Source organism: Agelaius phoeniceus, chromosome 9, assembly GCF_051311805.1.
Source record: "Agelaius phoeniceus isolate bAgePho1 chromosome 9, bAgePho1.hap1, whole genome shotgun sequence".
NCBI lineage: Eukaryota > Metazoa > Chordata > Aves > Passeriformes > Icteridae > Agelaius > Agelaius phoeniceus.
In genome coordinates this window covers 318,962-346,188 of record NC_135273.1, presented here as the reverse complement: position 1 = coordinate 346,188, position 27,227 = coordinate 318,962, and the positions used below count along the sequence as shown (strand labels likewise).

Below are 27,227 nucleotides of genomic sequence, written 5' to 3'. Positions count from 1 at the left end.
AACTGAAATTAATAAATAGGCCCAGATTTCAAGTAGTATTGAGAAGATGAACCGCTCTCTCTTCCTTGTTTTAGTCTTGGTAGGGATCGGACATTTCCTAAGTGGCTTTGAGGAAACTTTGCCTTCGCAGTCAGCAAAGCTGGCACTGCCACCCCAGCTGAGAGGTGTGTCCTTATGGCAGAGGAGCTGGGGGCAGCCAGAGCAGCCCCGAGCACCGGCTCCTGCCATGGCATCTGAGTGACCTCTCCCTCGAGCCCCGCTCCCATCCCAGCCGGGCTGGGCAGCCCAGGCTGAAGCTGTTCAGCAGCACAGCTTGGGGAGGTCAGAGGTTCCTCATAATTCACCTGATGCCCCCAGAATAACAGATGGTTTTGTCACGGGACAGTGTGTCAGGGTCTGCCAGGCCAAAGGCTCTGCTGAGGGAACGAGGTTTGCTCAAAGCCTGACTGACACAGCAGAGCATGGATGTCTCCAGTGCCACACAGGAGCTTCTTTGTGGGCCTGTAAAGCTCTTGCTGATACCCAGAGTGAGCCAAATTGCAGTTATTAGACCAAAACAAGAATTACATGTATTTATTTTGCAGCAAATAAGCTGTAATTTAGTGTTAATTTGCGGTGACAGTCAAATTTACTCCTTAAAAAAAAAGTACAAATCATGTATTTAACTCATCAAAACATTTCAGCATGGGGATAATTTGGACTGTAAACTCCACTTGAAAGTAACAATTGCTTGAATGTTTCTTCTCTTACTCCCCTGTCGTGGCTAAAACAGTCTTCTGCTCATTCACCCAACTTGTCTGCTACTTCTCAAAATAAAACAAGGTGTGAAGACAAACAGACACTAACTCATTCAGTGCAGAAAACTTTCTGTGTAGTGCCATCAATTAAAAATGTATAATGTGTTTGAAACTGGCGGAATAATTCAAGAAATGTGTTCCAGGTATGAAGAGTCTGTTATCAAGGACTCTGTGCAATTACAAATTCTGTGGTTTTGGAAGAGGTGAAATCATCTTTGGTGTTTATTGTTGTGTGCTCTAAAGTTTACCAGGGACAGCAGGAAGCCCAGATAGGAGCATGCTTTTTTCCCAGTGCAGCTGATTTTTCCAGTTCATTATATTGATTGATTTGCCAATTTGTTATATTGATTTCCAAAACGTGCAGAAGTAAACATCTTTCTTTGGTATGTTTTAAAATGTTTAAAAATTCTTTTCCTGTAAGTGATTCCTTCTGGAGCAAGAGCAGAGGATGAGGAGGGTGAATGTGTTCTTCCACCCTTTTCAAAATGAAGACTTCTCTTTCTGGAGTGGAAGGGCTGCCTGTCATCTGTTGGAAAAGTTTTCTGTTTCGTTTGCATTTGAGTTTTGGATCCACTCTGAACCCCTGTCCCCTCCTGGTGGCCTTGCCCAGGTCACAAGAAGCAGCATGGCCAGTGAAGGCATTGATGACTTGTGTGGCTGGCATGTAGAATTGTGCAAGGGAAATACCTGTGCCTTCTCTACAGTCATGAATAACTGAGTCACCTGTTTTGTCATAAGCTATCTGAAGTTGTACAGGAATAGAGCCTTCAGACGTGCTGAAACCCTTTGGGATGAGCTGGTAAAAGTTGTTAAAGGAAATGTCACTGGGTCCTCCCACTAAAACCATGGATTTATACTGGTGACATGGGCTGGCTGCTTTCTTTTTATATGGTTCAGATTTATCACTTCATTGAGTGATTCATGGTGGCGGTTTTAAAGGACTATTTGATTCGTAGTTAAAGGAAGGATATTTTTTAGAAACAAAAAGCAAAGGAGAATGACATAGATTTGGAAGCCTTCCTAGTTTTTCTGCAAGCACTCATTCTTTTTTTAAAAAATTGTCTTCTGAATTCTCAGTTGCCTGCACACGTGTTGATCTGTACATTTTTATGGCTTAGAACATGGAAACACAAGGAACAGAGGACTTGTGTTGAGCTCTCACTCCAGTCCTAACACCTTCCCTGTGTCCCTGGCCAGACTGGCTGTGTTTGCAGTGCCCCATTTCTGTCCCAGTGCCCTCAGGCAGCTTTTCTGCACGTTCCCAGGGGAGGGGACATTGCTGTACTCCTCTTTATTGCCATCTCCTTTGCACACTTGAGGTCTGCCTCTGAAAGCACAGTCAGGAAAACTGGTTCTTGTGCCATTGATTTGGGGCAGTTTTAGGTACCAGGAGGCATTTCAGCACAAAGCTATCAGAGTTCCAAACTGCTGAAAGAGGTCTAAGATTTGGGAACTCTTGAACTAACAGTAAATTCCACTTATTAATAGTAAGTAATGGCAAGGACATTAGGTTACGTACACGTATTAAGTTGAGTCGCTTAAAGGAATTTTCATTGTTAGGTACCCCACATCACTTAGTAAGTACATAAATGTGTGCATCCTTTGCTGTGCCACCATTGTGAATTTTCTTGTACACCTGAATTAATTTCACCACCTGTGAAAAGAGATGTGTCAGAAGCCACTTGGAGAATCATTCTGAAGTAACATTTGGACTCTAACCTATCATGAGACACTCTTTCTAAAATGTCCAACAAGATAAGCTACTAGGAGAGAAAATGGACAAAAGTTATTAGTTGTAGAGCTGACAATGATTTGTATGCAAATCACATTTTAATCAGGTAACGTGCAGGACTACGAAATGGCTGAGTTTTCATTAATTGATCAGAAGAAGATTAATTAGCTGTTTCAGTCATCAGTTTGGAAACATTTTCACAGACTATTTTTTTAATAGTCTGTTTATTTGGAAAATCTGTCTTTGCATAATTCAATCACAGGCATGGTACTCATAATCCAAATTTGTTTCAAGAGGCCTTCAGTGGACCTTGATGTCATTCCTGCAATATCTGTCATTCCTCTGTCAGCAGTAAATGGCAGTGAGCAGAGCCAAAGCTGATCCTTGAATCAGGACAGTTGGCAAAGCAAAGTCTTGTTCTGATGTGTAAGTTGATGTGATTTTGCAATGATAGTGTTAGCAAACTGTAGCAATGTAAATAGTTTAACTTTTAGCAAACTGTGGCAATGTAAATGGTTTAGCTTTTAAGTTCTCATTTTCCTTCAATTTTCCGTGAGGGCACTAATCAAACTAATGTTTTGTGCAGGTCAGGAGTGACAGGTTTTTCTCAGGGCTCGCTGGGAGCTGACAGTGGGCAGTATTTATTAACAGTGCCTGCAATAATCTGTCAGCTAAATGGAGGATTGGAGATTTTCATAGCGGAAACAGATAAGTCTTTGCAAGAGCTTTTCCTCAAATGATCAGTGTCTTAGGCCCAATGCACATAATTTTTTTCCATAGAATAATATTCCTTATGTAATAGATTACTGTTGACGAAAACTGTGAGATGTTTTTAGAGGAGAAGCAGTATCTCATTGCAGATCCAGTGTTACATCTTTCCTTATAGCTTTGAGAATGAATGGGTGCAATGCATTAGAGCTGGTAAAGCCATCTGAACAATTGGCTCCTGATGGGGCAGCAGTGCCTCCTGAGCAGCGCTGCAGGATGGTGCTTCACCTGCCCATGTGGCCCTGCCAGGCTCACCTGGAGTTTCTGACAGTAATGCTTAAACGTTGATGTATTCCCAGAATGTTCACAGGGCATTGCCTGCATTCGTTCCTTAGCTCTCTCATCTTGCACACCCGGGGGGTTCTGTGTGCTGTGCATTTTGTCTGTATAAGTTCTTGGTGGCTGTGGCAGTTGAGTTTTGGGTGTTTCATGCCTTCCTCAGCCACTGATAGGAGATGAATTACATTGGTTCCTGGCTTGAAAATAAGCGTGACTTGGTGGATTTCTAAATGCCAAGATCTCTAGAAGCTGTAAAATTGTGTATTGTTGAGAGTACCTTACAACTGTTGCTAATAATAGATCAGCTAATAATATGACAGCTTTTAATAATATGAGATTTGAAAGATGGATAGTAATGCCATATCTCCCTGGGTAAGACTGAGCAAAGGCTTGAGGAAAAGTCAGTCTTCACAGCTGGAGCAATTACTTGTTAGGTGTTAGCTACAGCCTCAGCAGAAATCTGCTGTGAACAACACAGAGCTGCCTTGAGAGAGCTGCAGCTGTTCTGGGAACCTCAGGGATGCTCAGTCTGTCAGATGGGATGATTGATGTCCAGCCCAACCCTGTCACTTCTGTTGTGGTTCACAAAGTACCCCAAAACACAGGTGACGTTGCTTATATATCAGTGAACTCAAACGTACTCTGAACTCACTGCTAATTCAGCAGTCCTAATTCTTACCTGCCCAGACCAAAGCTATATCCTTAAACTTTCCAAGGTGTGAAGGACCTCCATGATACCCTCAAGATTTCCATGGTTCCCAAATGCCACTTCTGCAAGATTTGTATGAACTGTTGCTTTCCCCAGCTTGCTCTGTCAGCCAGGCATGGGAAATTAGATGCCCTGTTGTACAGGGACTGGAGATAAAATTGCCTAAGCAAAGAAAATCAACTGAAAAATATGGTTAATATATTGGTCCAGTACAAACTGGTAGTTTTGATGGTTCCAATAATTATTTCTGAGACTGTGCTAAAGGATAACATGTGTGTCCTTTTATATTCTTGCATGTTTGTAAAGCCAAATGACAGGTTTGTTCTGTTTTCACTTTTTTCCAGAATTATCGATCAGCGATTTGAGAAAGTTTCGTATTTTGTCTTTGGAGATTTCAACTTCAGACTGGATGCCAAAGCAGTAGTAGAGGTAAGACTTCTCTTTTTCTTCTGTTGTAGACCCTACCAGGTTGGAATTTTTTTTTTTTTTTTCTGAAGAAAACCTAAAGGTGACTTGACAAAGTAATGTTAATATTGACATCAGACTTGCCCAACAGACTTGCTTCTAACAGGAACATCCAACAAGTAACTAACATTGTGTGATTGTGACTCTTGCCATCTCCTTATAGCTCACAGTGAATCAGAATAATTGCCTGCAAACAGAGGAAGTGTTGCATTACCTTCCTACTCTGAGGAAAAACAAGAGGCATTTCCTCAATGTCTGTGGTAGAACTCCACACTTTAAAAGTACAGGCAGTCATCAGTACAGACCTTTGTGCCTGTAGCATCTTGATGTGGAGGGGTGGCTAGGAGATTTGCATGAAGCCAAAATAATGTGCTAAATTTTTTCATTATAAGTTGAGATAACCTTGACCTGAATGCTGAAGCTTCAGGTAAGGTGGTGTCAGAAATAATACCCAGATTGAAATGGGTATTTAATCTTATGGCTTTCACACTTTATTTCTCTGAGGTGCTGCAATGTCTTTTTGGTGTCCTTGAGGGTAGGCATGCATCTTTTGAGCCAAAAGTTTTTATTCTGTAAATCTGTGGGAAATGTCCTGTGTGCCAAAGGCTGGCAGCCCCCCATTCAGGTGCAGTGCTGTTCTCCTTCCTTACATGATCAGTAGTCCATCCATTGAAAAACTGGAGTTTGATGTTACAACATTTCATATGGAACTAATAACTTCTTCTTGGAATCCTTTCTGTAGTGCAGTCAGTCAGCCAAGAAGCTTAAAGCATAGTTGAAATGGAAGTCAAGTCACTAATTCAGAATATGCAGCTTCGTACTGCATATGCTAAGGGTCAAAACCTGCTCTGCTCCCCTGTGGCTGCCATAGTTCTCATCAATGTTCAGAGGTCACTTGATGGTGATCACTTCAAAGAACTGTTATGCTTTTTCTCTTCACTAGTGGTGTGGTGGTGTTACTGAGGGTGTTGCTGTCTGAGAGCCCCTGTCAGTCACACTGCAGCAGTTACCCCCTGCACTCAGTACTGATGAGGGTGCTCCAAGCTCTTCCTGACCCACATACTGCCAGCAGTCTGCAGCACTGACTCTGCACAGGGTGTTTGCTTTAGTACCAGTACATCAAGGTTTCTATGTTTATATCTGTCAGTTTGAAAATCATCCCCATCAAACAAAATAGCATCACTAGCCCCAAATGATGGAAACTGAGTGAGCTGCAGAGCAAGTAGGGTGAGCCCATAGGTTTCTGAGCCTGACACAGTACTCTGCATCTTGAGAGTGTTTTACCCCTACTGGTTTACGTTGCTGCATGTGAGCACAAAAAGTGTAATTGTAAGATGAATCAAATTCATTTTCGCATTCTTCCTACCTAAGATGCAAGCCTGTGTGAGTCTACAAAGCACTAGAATTATATTTTCTATTGGGTTTTTTTTTGAGAAGTAGCATACCCCAGTAATCAGAACTTCACCCAGCTACTCTGCAATGTTAATTAAGCATAATTGAAACTGATTCAGAAACTTCCAGTTTATACATGGACAGCTAAAGTCACGGTAAGTTTGTTTTGTAGTGTTTTGTACTTGGTGTAGTTTATAAATCTGTATGTCAGCAGACCCAGAGCTGTAAGAAACAGTTGTCTGATGTGTCTGGGACTGCCTCTGGACAGTGCTGAGGGAGTTAATAGTCAGCATGCAGCACTGGCAGTAAGGGCTGGCTCCTAGGACAGATCCATTCCTAAAGTACCATTTGGAAGGACAGAGCTATAGGACACCTCTAGAGGGAATAGCACTAGAGAGGACTCGGTGTCTGATTGTGTTTAAGATCCAGGCCCAAATCGCCTCACGAAGTAGCTTGTGAAGGGTGTGACTCAAAGGTGCAGCTCAAACAGGGCCAGCCGTGTACAGCTGGCAGTGGCACAACAGGAGAGGCAGGGCTGCTTCTGTCCCACATGCTCAGTGCCAGCCCCAGGGAGAGCCTGTGCTCAGCTGGGAACCTCCCACTAAAGGCTGTCCCAGTCCCTTCTGGTTCTTAAACGTGTGCCCATGCAAATGGATATTAACCACTCTTTGGACTATTCAGCAGCAGAGTTAATACTGGGAATTGTAAGGGTTAATCCATTGACCTGTCATCTTTGTGTATGTTACTAAATTTATCTCTGCTTTTCTTGCTGACCTTTTGAATTCCCTCTTGAGACCACAGCTGCTGAACGTTTGAACACTGAGATGCTACAAGCAATACTTGTGTAAATGCAGACTGTGCTTACATCAAACATAAAGAATAAAGCGTGTTTGTAAATAACTTCCCAATTAAGCCATTTAAAGGGAGAATCTGAGAGCTGTTCAGAATGTAGAGTCCAGACCCTGATGTGCAGTGTCCTAAATCAGATGCAAAAAATGTTGTGTATATTAATTCATAATTAATAGACTATAAATCATTAATATGTAATTTATTGAACACTTATGGGAGCCTTAATTTAAAGTCACATTGATTTCCTTGCTAGGAAAATCTGCTTTCCTGTTGTTGTAGCCGTGCAGGGGGAGGCTGTTACTGGCACATGGGCAATGCCAGGTGCTGTTGCTGAGGCAGCACCAGTGAATTTTCCAGGTGTGTTTGCTGGTTGGTTCCTGGCCTGCCTGGGCAGCCTCACCGGGGCCAGGTCCCAGCACATCCTGCTCGGGCTGTGCAGCCGAGGCTCTCGCTTTGAGGAGGGTGAGTGCCAGGGCTTTATCACCGCACAACATCCAGAAAATCTTCTGTTAGAGTCCAGCCTTTTGAAGGACACCACCCTGCTCCAGCCAGCAAAAATAACCCTTGTAGTTACAAAGGGTGTTTAGTAAGGCAGTAACTGCAGGAGAAAGATCTACATTTCCTTGGGTTTTGGTCACTCTAAGATGTGCTGTAAGACCCGAATCTTCTGTCTGACAGCCTGACAGCCAGGTAAATTCACTTAATCTTATATTGGCAAAGCTGGCTGAGGATTTGCTGCTGTTTAAATTCAAAGTTTTGCCTACTGATTTTTTTTTTTTTAAATCCTAGACTTTTTTGGCTGTTACAGCATTCTGATTATTTGCCCACTGCTTTCAGATACCTTCCAGCACCTCTATTCCCAGCACATATGGAAGTGTTTGCAACATAATATAAAAAAAAATATTAAAAATATTAACATATTAAAAATTCACGAATTCAAGCCTGCCCAGGCACTGTGCTGGAACTTGGAGCTGCTTCTCTCCTGTACCCTGCCCCAGCCCAAAGCATCTCAGCTCCCAGCTGTGGCTGTGCTTATCCAGAGGAGTATTTCTCCTTCTGTCTGTGGGCCAGTTCACCACTCTTGCTCTGTTTTAGTTACCATTCAAGTGTTTTAGGTGGGTCTAGACCAAGGAAGAGTATATTTTCAGTCAGCTGGCCATAGTAACAATCTGTATTAATCTCTGAGAATTACTTTATTTTAATATTTAAAGAAGTTATTAGTTGAATCTCCATACTAGAAGTCTTCCTCATGCAATATGTCCATTTTAGGAAGGTATAAACAGGCTTAAGAAACTGAGCTTATTTTGACTGCTTTGGGAGTAAACCCTCTTTCTGAGACTGCTGATTCAGGACTCTCTTAGAAAAGTACCTTGTAGTTCCAAGAATTTAAAATTGTGTGCTCCTCAGTCCCAAGAATGGCAGCTCAGTAACGAGTTCAGTTTGTCAGGCTTTAGGAGAAAGTCACATTAATCACAAAATCCATTTGCTCAAGGTAAACCATAGCCTTGCCTTGTATCCAGGAAAAAATGGAAAAAAACCTTTTTTTTCATTACTAAAGTCTTGTTAGGGTTGGATGCAGCTTGCTTGGTAAGCTGAAGGGGGATTAAGTGTTTCATATATGAAAATTTATAAAGATAACAACAGAAGTGGTGTTTCAGAATTCCAGACATTTTGGTCTACAAAAAGCTTTCAAGCTCTACCTGCAGAAAAAAAAAAGTTACGTCCTCATCTTAGAATTAACTGTGTCCACTCACTCTGTGTGCTCTGTGGGTTACAGTCAACCAGAATATTTCCTTTCTAGACTTCTGCCAAGCAGCCCTTTGATAAGCCAGGACTGGAATTGCTGATTGAATGTTTTTTAAAAGCTAATAACTGCTCATAAGAATTTACATGTCTGACTCCATCATTCACTTGCAGCGTGCCTCTCTGCCACCTCTGACCATGTGATTTTATATTATCTGATAAAACAGGAACGACTTCCTTCTGGCATGACTTTTTAGCTGCCACTGTATTGCTGATGCTGCAGTGAATCACATAATTTCCATTTGATCACGCTGTCTTGGCACAATGTGGTCTTTAATTCTGAGCAAGCCAGGGGGGGCATGGTATCCCTTTATCCAGCGTGCTCGTGCCAGCAGAACTTGGAGGAGCACTCCTGGCACTGCCACAGGGTGTGCCTGCAAAACGGGGACCTCTTCCTCCGAGACATCACTCGCTCTCTTTTGAACAAACATCTCTTGTTCAAAATAAAAGCTGATTAACATCTTTTCACCTCTGAATAATTGATTTAGATCTTACTCAAATCTGGGGAAATATTTTAAGTTGAAATTGTTTCATCCCATGCATTGGACACTAACAAAGATCCTTGCAAACTCCAGCCAACAAATGACCCATTAGTAATTGTCATGAAAAAGATTAATAGTTAATTAGACAATTATCACTGATTTGAAAAGCTGATTCAAGTGAGATAGTCAGGTGATGGATGGATGTGGAGACTTAATTATCTCCTCCTTGGTACAGATGTGCTTCCCTGGACAGAAACAGGTCACCTGTCAGGATGAGGCTCTTGCTCTCCTCGTGCATTCAGGAGACACCAGCAACCACCTGGCTGTCTTGTCAGGTGCAAATATTTGTGTGTGTGTGTGTATATTTTTTAATCTAAGTAATATCTGCAGAAGATGTTTTGAATGCATCAGGAAAAGGGCATGAAAGAATTGCACAGTCTTGTTGTTACAAAGACAGCAATTTTTTTTTTTTTTAATTCTGACTAATTTTGCTTTGAGAAACCAGTAAAGTTCCTTTGCATTAAAAATACTGACATGGCATATAAAGCAAGTGTATGTAGTTGTGGGCATAGTCAATTGTGCCTCCCTATTCCAAACCAGAGTGTTACCTTTCCTGGGCAGTGATAATGTGCAGGTGCCCATTTGGGATATCGGGTGCAACCATTGAATTCATGACCAGGTGCTGAGCTCCGGGAGGTCCTGCTCCATAGTGGCTGGTAGTTAAAAACTGTGACAGGGTCCCTTCCTCCTGCAGTAAAGTGATACTAAACCATTCTTGTAAGAGAAAAAACACATTGCTTTATTTCTGAGATAAACCAGCGCATCATGGAATAAATCAATAGCTTACAATTTTCACATCATGTTTTCATTCCAGTTAGGAAAGCATGTAAAATCCTGGATTGGTTTTATAATCTCAAACAGTTTGCTGTAAATACCTTCTTCTCGTAAAGATTTTAACTTTTTTACAAGCTCAAATGTTTCTAGGAAATGCTGGAAACAGCATCCTTTGTAAAAGGAAAGTGTAATAAAGATTTGTTAAATTAAAATGCATACAACTTCAGTTCTAATAAGGAGAGCTTTATTAATGTAGGTAAATTGCAGCAACACATCTGAGGCACCTGCTAAATGTTCATTATAAATTACTCTCATAGACATTGTGATGAGTTTTATATTGTAGGCAGACTTAGAAAGGCATGCAGATTACTTCCCTGAGGGATTGGATATATTTACTTAACAGTGTAGTTAATTGCAATTATTTATTTTCCAGTGATTGCAAATGGCCTCTGCGTTAAAGGTACATGTGGCTACTAGGAATTATTCAATTACCTCTCTTCTTAGTAGTCTAAGGCAAACCCGAGCATGGATTCCCAGAGGCCAGGCAGCAGTGTATTAACTCAATCTGCTCCGCAGCTTTCTGCTGGGGCCAAGCTCTATAGCCACGAGTCCTCTCAGCAGAGCAAGCTTGAGAGATGCTCATTACCCTGCAGCTGATTTTTTGACATCTTTCATCCCATACTGATGCTGCCACACGTATTGGCAAGATTCATAGGAGGTTAATTAAATCCATCTTCAAAACAACGAGGGGCCAATGAGCCATATCCCCGTTGCAACAGTAAATTAAATGATGCAATTGTTTCTACTTCCATCATAGATAAGGGGAGAGATGAGTGAATGGATTGTTCTCTGGCTGCCTCCTGCAGGGCCCCAGAGGGTCTCGGAGCATGTGGTCATAAACCTGCTTTTAATTTGTGGCTGCAGGAAGGGATGGCCCTGCTATCAGCAGGCAGAGGTCCCGCACGGCGTCATCCTGTGAAGGATGACACGGTAAAAACGGGGCCTCTTGGCAGCAGCGCCGTCAGCTCCTCCAGCCTCAGATGCAAATTAACACAAACGCGGTGACAGAGCAGAACGGAGAAGATGATACGTTCATCAAACTTGGCACTGCCTGCTCCGTAATTAAAACGTACACAAATTAAATACAATTATCTCGTGCTTTCTGATAGGGCTGGGCGTCATTAAGCTAATGAAGCCCGCGGCCTGTGCCGCGGCCCCGCTCGCTGCGGCGGCAGCTGTGCCCTCAGCTGGCGGGGACAGCGGGGACAGCAGCGCCCGCCCCGCACCTGCCGCCCGTCGCCGTCACCTGCCGGCAGCGCGGGGCCGCCGCACGGGCATCCTCGGATCGGCAGGGGACGGAGCCGGCAGGCCGCCTCGGGGGAGCCGCTGGCACCGGGCCTGGGGTGCCCGTGAGCTTCGGCACCGGGATGTGCGGGCACCGGGCCTGGGGTGCCCGTGAGCTCCTGTCCCGGGATGTGCGGGGCTCGGGCCTGGGGTGCCCGTGAGCCCCCGCACCGGGATCTGCGGGGCTTGAGCCTGGAGTGCCCGTGAGCTCCGGCACCGGGATCTGCGGGGCACCGGGCCTGGGGTGCCCGTGAGCCCCCGCACCGGGATCTGCGGGCACCGGGCCTGGGGTGCCCGTGAGCTCCTGCCCCGGGATGTGCGGGGCACCGGGCAGCTTTCCCCACGGCTCCTGCACCGGGATGTGCGGGGCACCGGGCCTGGGGTGCCCGTGAGCTTCGGCACCGGGATGTGCGGGCACCGGGCCTGGGGTGCCCGTGAGCTCCTGCACCGGGATCTGCGGGCACCGGGCCTGGGGTGCCCGTGAGCTCCTGCACCGGGATGTGCGGGCACCGGGCAGCTTTCCCCGCGGTTCCTGGCACCGGGATGTGCGGGCACCGGGCAGCTTTCCCCGCGGTTCCTGGCACCGGGATGTGCGGGCACCGGGCAGCTTTCCCCACGGCTCCTGGCACCGGGCAGCTTTCCCCGCGGCTCCTGCACCGGGCTCTGCGGGCACCGGGCGGCTCTCCCCGCGCTGGCGGTTCGTGCACGGGGGAAAGCGGGCTCAGCAGTGGCTCGCAGGTGGTGCGGTCCTAGTGCCAGGCGCAGGCAGCGCTGCAGCCTGCCCGGCTGTGACAGTGCCCGTGTGTCTGCAGGAGGCAGGCCGGTGTCTGCTGGACACGCACCGAGGTGTGTCTGTCACTTCTTGACATGGCCCAGGTTTTGCCACTGGGGTTGGAGTCACAATGTGGGAAGCAGTTCATGCTTCGAGCACCGGCAGCCAGCCCTTCTCAGGCAGGGCAAGGGGGTGCAGCAGGGACTGGGGCTGGAAAAACACACATGTAACCAACCAGTAGTAATATCTGGACTTTAAAGTTGTAGTCTGAACAATTTAGTGGAGTATTGCAATGCATAATGCAAATCTGTAATAAGTACTTTAATAAAGCCACCTGTTAATTGTTTTTTTTTGTTTATTTCTAGACTAGAAACTTAGCTCAACCGGGGCAGAATATCACCTGGAAGATGCTATAAAATCCTTCTTTTTAAGAATTATTTCATTTTATAAGGAATAAATGTACCTACAAAAAGTGCATTCTTTCTACATTTCAGTTTATTCCTGCGTGTTACTGCAATACAAATTTTTCACATCTGTGTGTGAATCGTGCACTAGTATTTAGATCACCCAATGATGATCTAAAGCAAAGGGCAGGGGGAAGGAAAGGTTTACATTCTGCATATTTGCGGTGTATTAAAAGCCTATGAATACCTATTTTCATTGCCATAAATGGAAGCCTGGAGGGAGTTTTTTTCCAAAAAATTACACTGTGTATTAAAGAACAATATTTTGCTTGCTTATCAGAAACAAAATTGGGTAGAAAGAATTTGGTAGCTATCTGAAAATCAAGGAACAGGATCGTATTTACCTTTATCATCAGCAACTCCTGTTGTGATGGCAAATTTTATTCTTGAGTAGGAGTCAGAAATACAGTGAGAGCTGGTGAACTGAATGCACAAAATCTCTGGATGTGTGTGCAGCTATGTTAAAACATTAAAAAATTTCTTTATTTTACCTGAAAATAGTAAGTCTCAAAAGTTGTAGAAAGGAGCACTAAGAAATCAAGATGGATATTTTGTTAAAAAAACCCTTCATTTTTATTTAGGTTTGACCAGTGGTAAATGTGGTCAGCCTCAGGGAGAATGGACAAAGGTGATGCCTAAAGTATGTAAAGCTTATTTGTGGTAGGATACTGCATGGGCCAGGCAGCAAATGATGGTGGTGAGAGACACCAGTTGCTGCTGCATTAGATCATCTGGCTTGTAATTGAAATCTTGATCACATCTGTTCATTGCAGTGCAAGCCACCTTACCCAGAGTGCGATTATCTGAACTGTCCTGGCAGGTAGAGCCCCTCAGCTCCAGCTGGGGCTTGTGCCTGTCACAGTGGCACAGACCCCCTGAAGGACAGCACTGCTGTCCTTCCCCGAGGCACAGGCAGTGGATCTCTGCCGTGAAGCTGGCAGGACAAAGGTGTGCAGAATGTTGGGTTGTACCTTACAATGCAGGCATACACGTGCATACATCTGTTCCTCTTTGGCAGACAGATTTTCTATTTGTTTCTCTTTCTCTTCCAGCTTCTCCAGCCCTCTCTGCCCTTTCACTATAAATTAGCATAGATAGATATCAGTATGAATTTTAAGAAAGTTCAGGAAACACACCCCGAACTGCTTAGCACCATGGAATAAGCACTTGCAGCCTGTTACTTTTCTCTCTTTCATGGTTCTTCCTCTCACTGTAGCAGAGAGGTAAAAGAAGCAGGACAGCAGGTTCTGTTCCTCAGCCCCTCTGAGGAGAGCTCACGCAGTGGTAATTTTGAAAAAAATTATATTGGCTGCTGGTCTCCACTGCATTCTGTCATGTGCATTATTCAAGGAAGCTTTGACTTTCTGATCTACATGATGTGTCCACAAATCTGACTTTATTAGTATTGATAATTCAGACAGCAATTTTACCTTTGTCAGAATAGGATTTCCCATAATGTATCATTTTTTCCCGGTCCCAATTTGAGATGAGAATTTGACATTTCAAAGCAAAATATGCAAAGTGGCAATCTAGGAATCTCAAATCAGCTGTAGTAATTGCTGTAACATTTAGGTTGCTCCTCCTCCAAGGAAAGAAAGATAAAGCTTCCTGGCCCTTTATGTAGTCATGCAGAAATGGGTCACCTTTGCCTGGTACACATGGCAAGAGAGGTTCTCTATGCCCTGCACTGCATGAAATACCTCTTCAATCGGAGATCAAACTCCTTTCTTCTCACACAGAGGTCAAAAGAGTGGGAAGGGGGCAGGACGCAAGTTCTAGCAGTGACTGAGACATTACCTCCTGTGAAAATTTTATCTCCTATCTCCACCTTATTAAAATCTAATCCTGAATTCTCTCATTACTGCTTACAGAAGAAGTGTGTTAGGATGTAATTTACAGCTCTTTCAAGCTTTCACAAGGGTCATCAATGCGTAATATTTTAATATGTAAAGCTGCTAAAGGGTTAAAACCAATTGTATGAAAAGAGATTATAGGATCTTTATCACATGTTGTTTATCTGATCAACAGTTAACAATTTAAGACAGTATTATCCTAGTAAAAAGAAGATTTGTTTCAGATACTGACATAAACATCCCCTCATAATAGTGGCTTTTCATTTACTGCGTTGCAATGTACCATAAGCTTAAAGGCACAACAGCTTCTTTGTGTGTCTCAATAATGCCTGTCCAGAGTGATGTCAGTCAATTTTTGACCTATACAGCCTGATGTTATTCTCAACGATCATGGAATAGATTTTTTTTTTTTTTAATGAGTGAAGAGTATGCCAATAAAATCCTTTAAAATTATCATATTTTCTTCATGGCATCTTCCTCTGGAAGAACAAGGTATATTACCACATAGGCCTTTCTGTGAAGTCATGTTTCCTCTGGCTTCTGCTGGTTTTTATTGTTTTCTTTGCTGCTGACTTTCCACACTTTCATGCAAATAAACGCTAACAATTAATAGCACTTTCTGGTAGAGGTATGAAAAGAAACAGTATATGTGAAACAGCCCCCTGGTAGGAGCAGATTCTGAGTTCAGCCTGTGTGGTGGCACTCGTGGGTCCCATATCAAAAGTGTTTGACAAGTCAGCTTCCTCGTGCTCCTTGGAAACAGCTCCTGCAAGGTGGGGAAAAGGCTGTGGAGTGGGCCAGGGTTCATTTAGGGTGCACAGAATGCCTCAGGGGATTCCTCTCCTGGCACAGCTCGGGGGGCACTCCCCATCCCCAGCCCAGGCAGTGGGAAGAGACATGCTCATCCTCTGCTGCTTTCCTGTCATAAAAGGGAGGAAATCAGCTTCCTGGGGGAAACATCTTCCTGAGCTCTTAGTGAAGCTCATCTGCCCAGCCCTTGCCAGGCAGGAGCACTGACTGAGGGCCCCACACTGAGTTCTGCCTCATGGTTCAGTGCAGGGGGCTGTTCAGCAGCTGTAGATGATTCCCATCATCTCCTGTCCAGCCCTGAGCACAGCAGACAGCTCTCTGACAGGCAGAGGCTGCTCATTTGCTCTCCAGCCTCAAGAAGTCTGGGCTGGATTAGGGTGCCCTGCTGCTCGTTGCATCCAGCTCTGGTCCTCATGGAGTTCTGGCAAGCCTGCTGCGTGGCACTCAGATCCCCTTGCTCCCTAGAGACAGGAAAGAAATGCATATACTGTGGAACTCCTTATGGAGATCATGTTGTGCTTCTGAAATGCTGCTTCTAGATTATTTTTATTCATATAACCGTAATGGTTCCCTGAAGATTAAACCAGATGTAATTTTTTGTTTGTTCTCAGCTGAATGCAGTGTAACTATAGTACTACCATTAAGCTTGCAGAACACAAACATAAGCTGAATTGAGTTGGATTTTAGTGTGGGTCCTGTGTTTCCCCGTCAGTGTCATCTGGGGCTTTTTGAGTCATGGAGGCTGCAGTGCAGCCCCTGAGCTGCTCTTGGAGAAGCATCTCCAGACTCCAGCTGCACTGCTGTCTGACTCTTCCCTTCAGGGGGAGCCGGGGGAGTGTCACAGGAGGTGGCACTGTGCCACCCCGTCATCACCTGCTCTGACTAGAGTGTGCTAAATGCCTGAGTGACAACAGCTGAACTTAAGCAAGCCCAAAGTCCAGAGTATACAAGAGATTTAAATTAAGATTGCCAAAGGGGGATGGAAATTTGTTTTTCTTCTGTCTGCTGGGTATTTTACATTATGTAAAATGAATACTAGATGATAATTGCCAGTGCAGTATCTTGTATTGATTTAATTCAATAAGCAACTTCACCTCCACCTTTTGCATGCACTTGCCTTAAAATATATGCATTATGAAGGCAGTGATTCAAACTCTTTAGGAAATCAATACCCAGACAGGATTCTGTTCTTCAAATATTGACAGCAGAATAACTCTAAGAAACAATGACAAACAATAAAAGCAGGGTTAGACAAAATGAAGGCTGCAATTCTTTTGTTGTTAGGCTGTGCAGAGGGCCCAAGCTGCTGCCTGACGCTGCATGTTATACGTGCTTCAGCAAACAGCTGACACTGGCCCTTTGCTGTCAGAATTTCTGGTGAAACCGTGACCACTGAAATAAAAGCTAGTTTCTGCCTATGATTCCTATACAGATGGCTGTTTCACCTGATGTTTTTCCAATAACTCACACAGATTTCCTTCAGCCATGTGTGTGCACTGGGGAGATACAGAAGGGTATATATCGACTGTTAGCATTAACATTGTTCCCACCTTTGATAATTTCTCTAGAACCAAATGGAATTTGCACTGAAGCTGGTGAATTACAGATTTTTAACTGATCAGATCTGTGTACTAGTTCACAGTGGGTTTTTGTAATGGTAATTTTAAAATCCTGTAATATGGGCAGCTCAATTTCCTGCACACTGAGTATAGCTTTCAGAAGTTAAAGTCCTTGATGGAGTAAAACGTGCCAAGTTAGTGCAAACTGCACTGGTTGCTCAGTTGATAGCAGTTCTGAAATCACACTGCTGTAGATCGTTCAGCACTGCAACTGTAAGTAATACTACATTATTAGCACTCATGCAGAAATCTCTGATGACAGTCCAAAAATTCAGATGAATATAAATTCTCTCTCCCTTAGAGGTGGAAGGCTTATGAAGGGTAGCTCTTTACAGTATTACCCGACTTGTAGATGTCATAGAAAGAGTTAGCAAAACTTATTTTCATTTCTATCCTTTATTTTTGCAGTTTTAACAAGTGCTGAATTTCACAAGGATGTCAGTATTGTAGCCATAAAAGGTTCAAAAGCTCTGTTCACATCTGGAAGTAAAAAAATCATTAGGCTTTTCCCTGAATGTACTGGAAATTTCCTAAACTTGACATATTTATGTATAATTTAAAAATGAAGGAAAGCTTTGAGCCACCAGTGCCTGAGTGATGTTTCCTGACAGATCAGTCAGGAGGAACTGGAATTCCTGGGAGTCAGGAATTTAAAGAGTAGGAATGGCCGTTTGTAATTGCCCATCTGTAACCAACATGTTCGAAAGTTGAAAGTTGGTTTGGAACAAATGGGTGTACCTGGGAAAATGGGTGTACCTGGGACATTGCAGAATTTTAGAAGAATGAATTTGTTCCTGTAGTTAAGGGGAAGAAAGGAGAGAGACACCAGGCAAGGTTGTCAATAGCTGAAGGTTCATTAGCTTGACACTCATTTCAGGCAACCTAATGCAAGAGTTGGTAATGAGAAGAAAATTGAGAGAGAAAATGCAGTCACAAAACATGCTTGAACAAGGCAGTTTATCCTGAGATTAACAAGTGATCCTATAGCAAGAGGAGTTTGTTGGAAACATCAGTGTTTAACTTTGCATTTGTCTGTGTTGCACATGCAGGAGCACCAAGGGGTCAGTGGCAGAGCGATGGGAGACACCAAAGGCAAACCCCTGCCAGCAGCTGAACCCCAGCTCCCACAGCAATACCATGGCATAATCATTCAGGCATCTTTAGATAAATTTATTGTAATTGCATATTTGGCTTCACATGTGGCTGCTGAGCCTGTGTGTTGAAATCCATCGCACAGCTCCACTCCAGGTATTGCAAAGTCACAGTCTGGTGTGAGAGGAGAGCCGGCCCTCCATCTCTTACCCAGACACTGGGCCAGATCTGAGTGCCAAGGAGGAGTTGTTTTCAGAGCTTGTAGGGCCAGCTTTGCTGAGCCAAGCTTCCTTAGAGGTCCCCTCCAGTTAACCCCTTGCCAGTAGGTCAGAGGGTTTCCCAGGAGTTTGCAGTCAGAAGGCTGCAGTTTCAAACTTTGCTGTGTTCACAGCAGTGTCCCCCTTCCTTTTGGGTCTAAGTGATGTTTAGAAGCTGCTAACAGACAATTTAAAATGAAAAATCATATGCGGGAAATCAGCCATAAGAGTGATCAGTAAGCAGTTCTGTTCCTGGAGTGGCTGCCAGAGGAATTAGTGAGTGTCCTGTGTGTTATCAAGAGGTCATGCCTTTCTGAAGGTTTGTTTTAGTCAAAGAGGTGCCATTTGCTTCAGTTGAGATTAAATCAGTGCCACGTAGGATCCGGTATGCATGATTAGAGTAGACAAATGCACAGTCACTTCTGGATGGAGTTTCAAGCTGTAATTTCTTAAGCTTCCTAAGCAGGCTCAGATACCTTCAGTCTCAGCTTTGTTTGTCATTAAAATAATTCCTACTGATTGTGATGCTGGTGGAAAAAGATTCCACTTCTTTATTTCTTTACTGTGTGAGTCTCATTGATGCTAATAACTATCACATTAAATCTGCACCTGACCGCAAGCAGCTGATGGAACATTCCTTTTAGCCATCCACTGTATCCCTGATAGAGACAATCAATAGGTAAAATCTATGCAAATGAGAAGAGTTCAAGTGAGGGCTACCCTAAACAGGACTTAAGCTATGCACCCGCCTTTGTGCCAAATTTTTCAGGGTTTTTCTCCTGTAATGAATACATGTATTTTGTGCATTGGAGCATGGCACAGGGCCTTTTGGACGGCAGGCTCTTCAAGAGAGAGGAAGAGAGTTTTAATCACAAAAGCAGAAACTTCAGTCAGAGGAATGATTCCACACTTTGTTTCATTTGTAAATGCTGCGTTTTGGCTTTTGTGAAACACAGCCCAAGTCCAATTCAGGACAGCGCTTCAAGGATTCTTTCCATGGGGCTTTTTGAGTCTGAAATAGTGCGCATGAAAAGAACAGGAGATTGAACATAATTTGTTCCAACAGCTAGTCTAAGATTTTTTCCAATCAAGATTCTTTCAGCATATTCCTCTTTGTTGAGCTGTAAGCAGCTTTTAAAATAATGGCATTAGCCTATATTTCAGGGCTTCGCTGGGTGTTTCCAGCTCTGGTGATTAGTTACAAGAAATAGAAATGCCTGTATTGTAACCTTTTAATGGCTGTGGGAGACTTGTAAACTAAGTTGAGATTTAAGCAATTTGTAGATTTCAAAATGAGCTGTAGAGTTCATTGAGAAAGAAAAATGCATCATTGAAATTCATGGTGCCACTTTGGTTTTCTTAGCTGAGATTTATCAGTGAAAGCCATATTGCTTTCCCTTTGCCTTTATTTTAAAGCTCTTCAATACATTGTTTTTAAGGTCCATTTCTTTTACAAGCTTTTCCTTTCAGCTTGCTCAGGGTATTGGGCCCTATGAACATCTGTTTGTGCCTAAAATCAGCCAGGACCTGGACTGTACCCTGCCTCCCTCCTCCCCTTTGTTTCCAGAGGCTATTGTTTCCGATTTCATGCTATCAGAGGGGCTGCATGTTTTCCTGTGTGAAGTTGTCAGAGAGATAAAAGCACAGGAGCAGGGTCACATTTCGAGGGATGGGCATGAAAAATTGGTAAAATGTATCTTGAGGGCCACCCACAAGATTGCCTGGAGAAATTCAGAAGTAGAGAGTAGAATTGTAATTTAGTGCAAATTCCAGGGTGGAATAAGCAGTAATGAAGTAAGTGTTTAACTGGCAGAAATCTCTTAGTCAGATTTACACTTGGTTGACTTATTCCTGTTAGGTGGCTTGAGAGCCTCTGGTTGGACTTAGTTACAAAGAAAATACCATCATCTTCACTGCAGTGCTGCCCACATCCCCTCAGTATGACAGGGAGAGGCCAGAGGATTTAAAGCCAGTGAGTTACACCTTTCAGCATCAGAGTACACGGGGGAAATGAGAGGCACTACTGGAGGTTCTGCCTGTCCAAAATTTTCAGTACAGAATCATTAGCTTGTATGATACAAGACCTGCAAGAAGTACAGTAAGGATGATGATGATGAAAGAAAGATAAATTGTGCATCTTAATTAACCTAATGAAACACATCTTCTGGTAAGGAAGCAGGCTACTGTCCTTGTACCTGTGGCTGTGGTTTATAATGCAGCAAACCATGGTCAACCAAAACACACTCTGACATGAGTTCCAGAAGTGGCACCCTGCTTTGGGAAAATGCAGAGTGGTTCATGTGGTGGCAGGAGGGCAGAGGAGCTGCAGTCACACACAGTGAGCCCCTTCACACCAGCAGTAACCCAGCAGGAAGAGCTTGCAGGTGTCTTACAGGTGCTCCTCTGAAAGCACTGAACAGCCAGGAAAGAGTTGTGCCTGTCCCTAGCTTAGTGCCAGCAGAACTAAAGCAGTGCCTTGCTAGTTTGTTTGGTTTATGATTTCAACTCTTCACTTAGGTCTCTACCAGGTATGAATTGAAGAAAATGGTTTAACAGTACTGGTTTAGGTCAGGGATTCACTAAGATAGTTACTTTTGTTTTAGAAGCTTGTAATGAGGATTTTGTTAAAGCACATGATGAGAAAACAAATTAAATATGTAAGTTGTATTTTTTCCACAACAACTGATAGATAAGGGTTGCCAAGCAAGGTGTTATCTTGTTGCCATATGGCTTCTGAATTACTAAATGATAAATGTGATACAAATCAGCCCAATACTGGAATTTCAAGGAGATTTATTTTTTCTATAATTTTTTTCCAAAGAGAAGTTAATTATTTTTTCTTAAATGCACAAATTATTTGCAACTTAATATGACAAAGTAAATATACATTCTGAGTTCTGCTGAATTTAGTAGCATTTTTGGCTGTGGAAATTCAGCAGGAAAACACTAATACGCCGACTCTTTTCCGCTTTGCTAATATAGTAGAAAAAAGTACTAAATATGCTTTGATTATTGTTGAAGTTATATCCTTTATGGTAGTACTTTTGGATATTAATTTGTTCATAAATAGACATGGAGGAAAGCAGCAACATTCCAAAGTGTGTAACAGTTGTGTAGGTGAGTTTAAAGAAGACCACTCAGTGAGTGTTTTTCACTTATTAGCCCTTGTATTGTAGCTTGCAGTGGCTGTGGTCAGGGCTCTGGGTCCCCCAGCAGGAAGGGCTGTGGAGGTGACATCCCCTGCTGGCACAGAGGGATCTGCCCCCGTGAGTGCCGGTCAGGGTCCTGACAGGTTCCTGAGTGGCCGGGGCTCCCCAGGGCCCTGCCAGCCCCAGCCCCGCCGTGCCCTGCCTGTGTGCCCCTGTTCAGGCAGGCAGCAGAGCATGCACATCCTCGGACCAGGTGTGCACCCCCAGCTGTGAGAGACATCTTGGCAGGAAGTGTCACCAGCACGATTCCGGTTTTGAGGGGAAAAGGATAATCTGTTCCTTTCTCAGCATGCTGACCACCACTTCAAGTACTTAGACTTGAAGAATTTAAACAGTGCTGTTAGCATCCATTGCTGGTATTAATGGGTATAAATTCTTTTTAAAATCACAACTTTCTTATACCAGCAGTTTTCTTTGACATACTAGTCTAATTTTGGATGGGTTAAAGAATTTACATTGTTTAGCTTTGTCTCAAAAGGGAAAAGAAGAAAGGCTAGAGTAAAAATTAATAGCACATCTTAAAATCTGTTACAACATCTCCCTTTTTTCTGACTAAAAGTGAGTGAAAAAGGCCTCTCTAGAGGAAATAAAGAAGTTATTACATCTTCTACTATTTTGTAGAGTATGAAAAAGCTTTCTGTATGTTAAACAGTCTTGTGGACATCTGGCATGATTGGTTTTAATCTGCTGACTAAAAAGTCAGGATTAAATCTTGCTTTACACCTCTTTGTATTGCGGTCAGTAAAGTGACAGAGCTGCCCTGAAACAATGGCACTACTTATTCCACCCAATATGCCATGTGGTAGATCACCCCCTTTTTCAGCACCACTTCTCTGCAAAGACAATGAAGCATCTGGTGGGGTTTTCCTGTGTCCAGGATATTTTTTGTCAGTAATTTCACTCAGCCGCTCTGCTTAGCTCTCCCTCGGTGCTACTTTTTGAGATGGGGTTTGCCAAATCCAGTGGCAAGAGGTCAGTAGGCCAAAGTGATGAATTTTTATGTGCCTGTTCCTTGTGTTTCTGCTCAGTCATGATTCTTTGCGCGCTGCGCTGCCTCTGAAAGGGAGCCACAGTGAGCAATTTGTCCTCCCGGGCTGGGGAGAATGGGGAGGCAGATGAGTTAAAGTAGCGTGTATGACTGCGGACAGAGCTGCGCACAAATGTTTTCTGATGGCAGAACAGAATCCTCCTGTCACTATTCAGCGCGAGAGGGGCTTGGGAGATTTGTAGCCTGTTGGCTTTCGATCAAGTGACAAATGAATTTAACAGCACTTAAAGATACAGCGGAAAGAATAGCACTTCACAAGCCAGCCCCAGCTGCGAGCTCTAAAATGATGCTGCATTAACTCTTCTGTACTCACGTGTCTCACATATTTGAATCTTGGTTTGCGTAACAAACATAATTTCATTTCTGTTTCAGGAACTCTGAAGAATACACTTTTGGTTGTTTGATGCAGTCAGGTCCCATCCCCTCTGGGGGGGTCTTTGGTTGTTACAAGCAGGAGGACCCTGCTTGTCTCATTTCTTGCAGAGCTTTCTGTCCTCACTCAGTGGTGCCCTCAGTGATGGGGTCAAATGAGCCAGGGATCAGCATTCACTGCGGGGTTAAATCCCATTGAATCCCCAGCCAGTGCTGTGAAGTTGCCGTTCCTCCAAGTTGTTCTCTCTCAGATCAGCTTGCCCCTAGTTGGCCAAGGGCTTTTGGTCCTGAGCCTTGAACCTGCCAGTGGAGACCATGTCCCAGGGGTCCTGAACATTGCTGTACTGCACAACACTTGACTCTCCCACCATCACAGACCAAGCCAGAAGGAGCTCAGAGCTGCATTACCAGGGTGGTGAATAGAGGCAGTACATAGAACGTGCCACCCTGTTTCCTCTCTCCACACTGACTGTTCTACCCCTCAGCTGTTTTTATGTGATGCCAGTCTTCTTTGGGTGTGTACACATGCTGATCTGTCAGTCCATCTTAGCTTTCATCAAGGAGAATAGTGCTCTGAAGGTTTCCAACAAGGAATTTCTCAAGCTGGCATTACTGCACAGCCAAAGCAGAAAAAAAATGGAAGATAAGTAACAGAACATCTGACTAGGTCTGAAGAGGATCACGCCTTATGGAACAAGACATATATATTATATTTATGCAGAGAATTTCCTTAGGAACAGTTGGACTGTCCCAGTTTCTGTAATTAAGAAAAAGCAAATATTTCTCTTAGAATACTCCCTCAGGACTACTTGACATCAAGTGGTAATACAAAATTATTTAGAAGGGTGGACAGGAGGAGGGAAGGGATTTTTCTGGCAGATTGCTTCCAAGTTCCGATCTTGTGGTGCTGTGGACTTACCTGGATCTGATCAAAGTCCTGAATCCATATTATTGATGTCTGATGTCAGCAAGTGAATTTAAACTGAGGCCTAAGAAAGTGAATAGGGGAGCCCTTTACCTTTGTCTACAGAGACCCTGCGCAGTTCCGTGTCCTGATTCACACAGGTGCCGGACAGCTCCAGGTAAATTGTTTGTGAATCACCATGTAGATGCTTTGCTGAACTCAGGCTTGAGCTCATAGTCAGGAAAATGAAACAGGAGAGTACAAAAAGATGTGTAACCTGAGCAGAGAGACAGAGAGAGAAAATAAGAAGGTAAACAGCGTGCAGGGGAATATGGAAAAGGAGTTCTAGCCTGATCTATAAACTTGGAGAATCTGAGAGGCAGAGGCCTTTTGCAATTAATTCAGATTCTTTTCTGAAGAAGAGAATTTAAAAGAGCCATAATTGCCACCAGCTGTTGGCACAGAGCAAAGCTGCTGAGGCAGAGGCCACAGTCAGGGACCTCGGGGCTCTCTCCAGACCTGGAGAAGGGCAGGCTGTGCCCCTGACACATGGCATTGAGCCGGCCACTTTGGCACGGGGCCAGCTGTTCCAGCTGTGCGCCGGCCATTCCAGTGGCCATCCCTGCCCGGGCCAGGGTCTGCAGCAGCATGCTGTGCTAAGCAATGCAAACACGCACAGGAACCACAGGGCTGCCAGGGATGACTCTGTAGGAGCTGGGTGGTGCTTTGGGCAGCAGCGCCAGGGCAGGGGAGCCACCCTGCCCGCAGGCGGGTGCGCTGTGCCGCCGGACAGCGGCCGGGCTGTCCCTGGACTCTCAGGTCACTCAGCACAGTGCCTGAAAAGTAAACAGGAAGGGTATAGCATTGCCTGGTGACATGCTGTGGTAACCTTGTCATGAATTATCTCGGTTTCTGGACAACAAGATACATTTTATAATTAACCTTGTGTTGCTGTGAAATAGAGACCAAAGTAAGGCAGGTGTTGTTTCCAGCAGGGATCATCTGTTTTAGGGAGGCAGGAGATCTATGGGACAATGGGAGCATGAGGATAATGTTTTGGTGCTGACTTTTTGGTCACAGACACCAGCCAAAGAAGCATTTTAAAATATCCCAGAATATCCCTGTGCCACAGTTCAGTAGGGGAGTTGCATGGAAGGGACCAGAGCTCCCATAGGTCCCGGACAGCTCCTGAGCCAGGCGCTCACAGGGGTGAGATTGGTGCTTCTTTAGCCTGCCCGTGAGGTTAAGTCAGTCTCTACATGGGCACAGGCAGCAGGGCCGTGTCGGTGGTAGTGCTGTGCCCTCGGGAGAGGGGCCGTACACAGGGCACGTGAGCAGTGCCACCAGCCAGGGCAGGGCAGGGCCCCGCTCTGCGGGCACCCGGCTCAGCTGCCACTGCCTCCCCTGGACATCATGAGCTGTCCCCGCTGGGAACATCCAGAGAGAATGTAATTTTATTGGTACTTCACGTGGATTCTCATTAATACTTGTTTGTGTTTGTTCTTTATTCAGCTAACACTTACGTCACTGCTGAGTTCAGTTCCTGCTGCTGGAAAGTGTAGTAGCTGTTCTGGGATATTATTGCTATTTGCACACAGTTAAAGTTAACACAAGGTAATATATAGTCTAAAGGATATTTTTTTCAATAGAAGTGTATGTCCTCTCAGACAGGGGTTGGTTGCTGTACCCTGGAGATTGAGCCCTGGGATGCCCTTGTTTTTTGCAGCAGCTGTGAAGCCAAAAACCTCTGTGGCTGTGAAAAATTGGCTATAATAAGCCTCCATTTCAATGGGAAGGTGCAGTTTAAAAAGCACGGTGTTATCTGTCCCATAGCTAAATGCACAACTCTCATTGATTCAGAAAGTTATGTGTAACTTTGTTTTTCTCACTTATAAATTTTAATTCTCTGACATCACTTGACTTGAGGAATTTGCTGCTATTATATTCTCAATATCCAGGGAATCATGTCATCTCCTCAAAGGTAAGGAGGAGCCCAAACAAGACAGATGCTTCTGTTATTCCCAAAGTAGCAAATTTTTTACCTTGCTGATTATTTCAAATACAATTTGCATCCAGATTATAATAATTTTTTTAAAATTATCCTAGTTTAATAAGTGTCAGATTGATTTTGGGTCTTGAGCAGCATTTCAGTAGTATTTCACTTTCATAATTAGATGATACATGTATGTCTGTCTTTTCTGTCATTTCAGAATCCACAGAGTATTTAACTGAAAAAAAGTTAAATATCTTAAATCTAGTTGATTTGGTTGCTCATGTGCTCAAGACTTTATTTCAATTAGCTCCTGTCAGGAATCTTCACTCTGAACTTCTCTGCTAGCATTCACAGCCATGAGCACATCTGTGTCAATCTATGCAGTTTGCTGCAAATTCCAGTGGCAGCTACTGCTGAACTTTTTTATTGTAAAGGAACAGTGTATATATTCTGTTTTCTCTTCTGTTTTTTAGAAGAATTCAAAGTGATACTAAGTCCTGAGTATTCAAATAATAGAGAACAATAATGCGCATCTTTAGCATCAGTGGACAGATGCAGTAGGACAGGTTGAGTCTGTAGGTCTTTAAATGCCCCCTTTTGGGGGGTTTCCCTCCCACCCCCCAAAAATTATTGAGGGACTTACAAGCATGTAATAGCTCACACATCAGGAGGTGGACTCCGAGTCTGAAGTGTGGAATCAGTGAAAAATCAGTTGCAGTTTCCAGCCAAGCAGGAGGCAGCAGTGCAGCCCACAGCTGCTCACAGTGCTCCTCTGTACACACGATATAAAGTGTATGTTATAGGCTGTTGTGTGTTTTATGTATATAACAGTTGTTTTAATGCTTGGATCCCATTTACTCTATGAAGAAATGCAGTCTTACACACTATGATTTGTGGTGTATATGGGGGAGCAGAAGGTGTGTTATGCTGTAAATCAGCAGTGTAACCAGTGTAACTCTGAGAGTTGCTGAGTTTAGAAGGTTTCAGATTTGTCACTTGTAAATATAAAAACCATTTCCTCCTAGCTTTGTGTAACAGGATGTTGTTATTACATTCCAAGGCCGTTGTCAGGAAAGTTGTTACTATGTTTTGCAATTCGGTACACATAAGTTATCGCAAAGGGCTATTTCAGAAGTGCTACAAAGCATCTACCTGTGTATAGTATGGGAAAACAGGAATAAGATATGGCTGTGTTTGCTAGGGAAAGGCTGGCTACTGAGCTCTCTCTCAGCTCTGAATACAGCCCTCCTGCAAGCTTTTTAACCAAATCTTGTTTCCAAAGAAAAAAATATGTTTTTTTTAAAAAGAAGTTATGTCAAGTTATGATATCTGATTTCAACTTTTCTGCCCTTGTAAAAATATACCTTTGAGGCAATACCC

At 43.8% G+C, this 27,227-nt stretch overlaps 1 protein-coding gene across 3 annotated transcripts in view; it reads left to right on the top strand.

The window, feature by feature from the left end:
- The window catches only part of INPP5A (inositol polyphosphate-5-phosphatase A), a 186,143-nt gene that overhangs the window by 121,632 nt on the left and 37,284 nt on the right, over positions 1-27,227 (top strand). For all 3 annotated transcript variants that reach the window (XM_077182754.1, XM_054637446.2, XM_054637447.2), the window contains exon 9: positions 4,630-4,714. In XM_077182754.1, the coding sequence (XP_077038869.1) occupies positions 4,630-4,714 (85 nt within the window). The remainder of the gene's footprint in view (positions 1-4,629; positions 4,715-27,227) is intronic.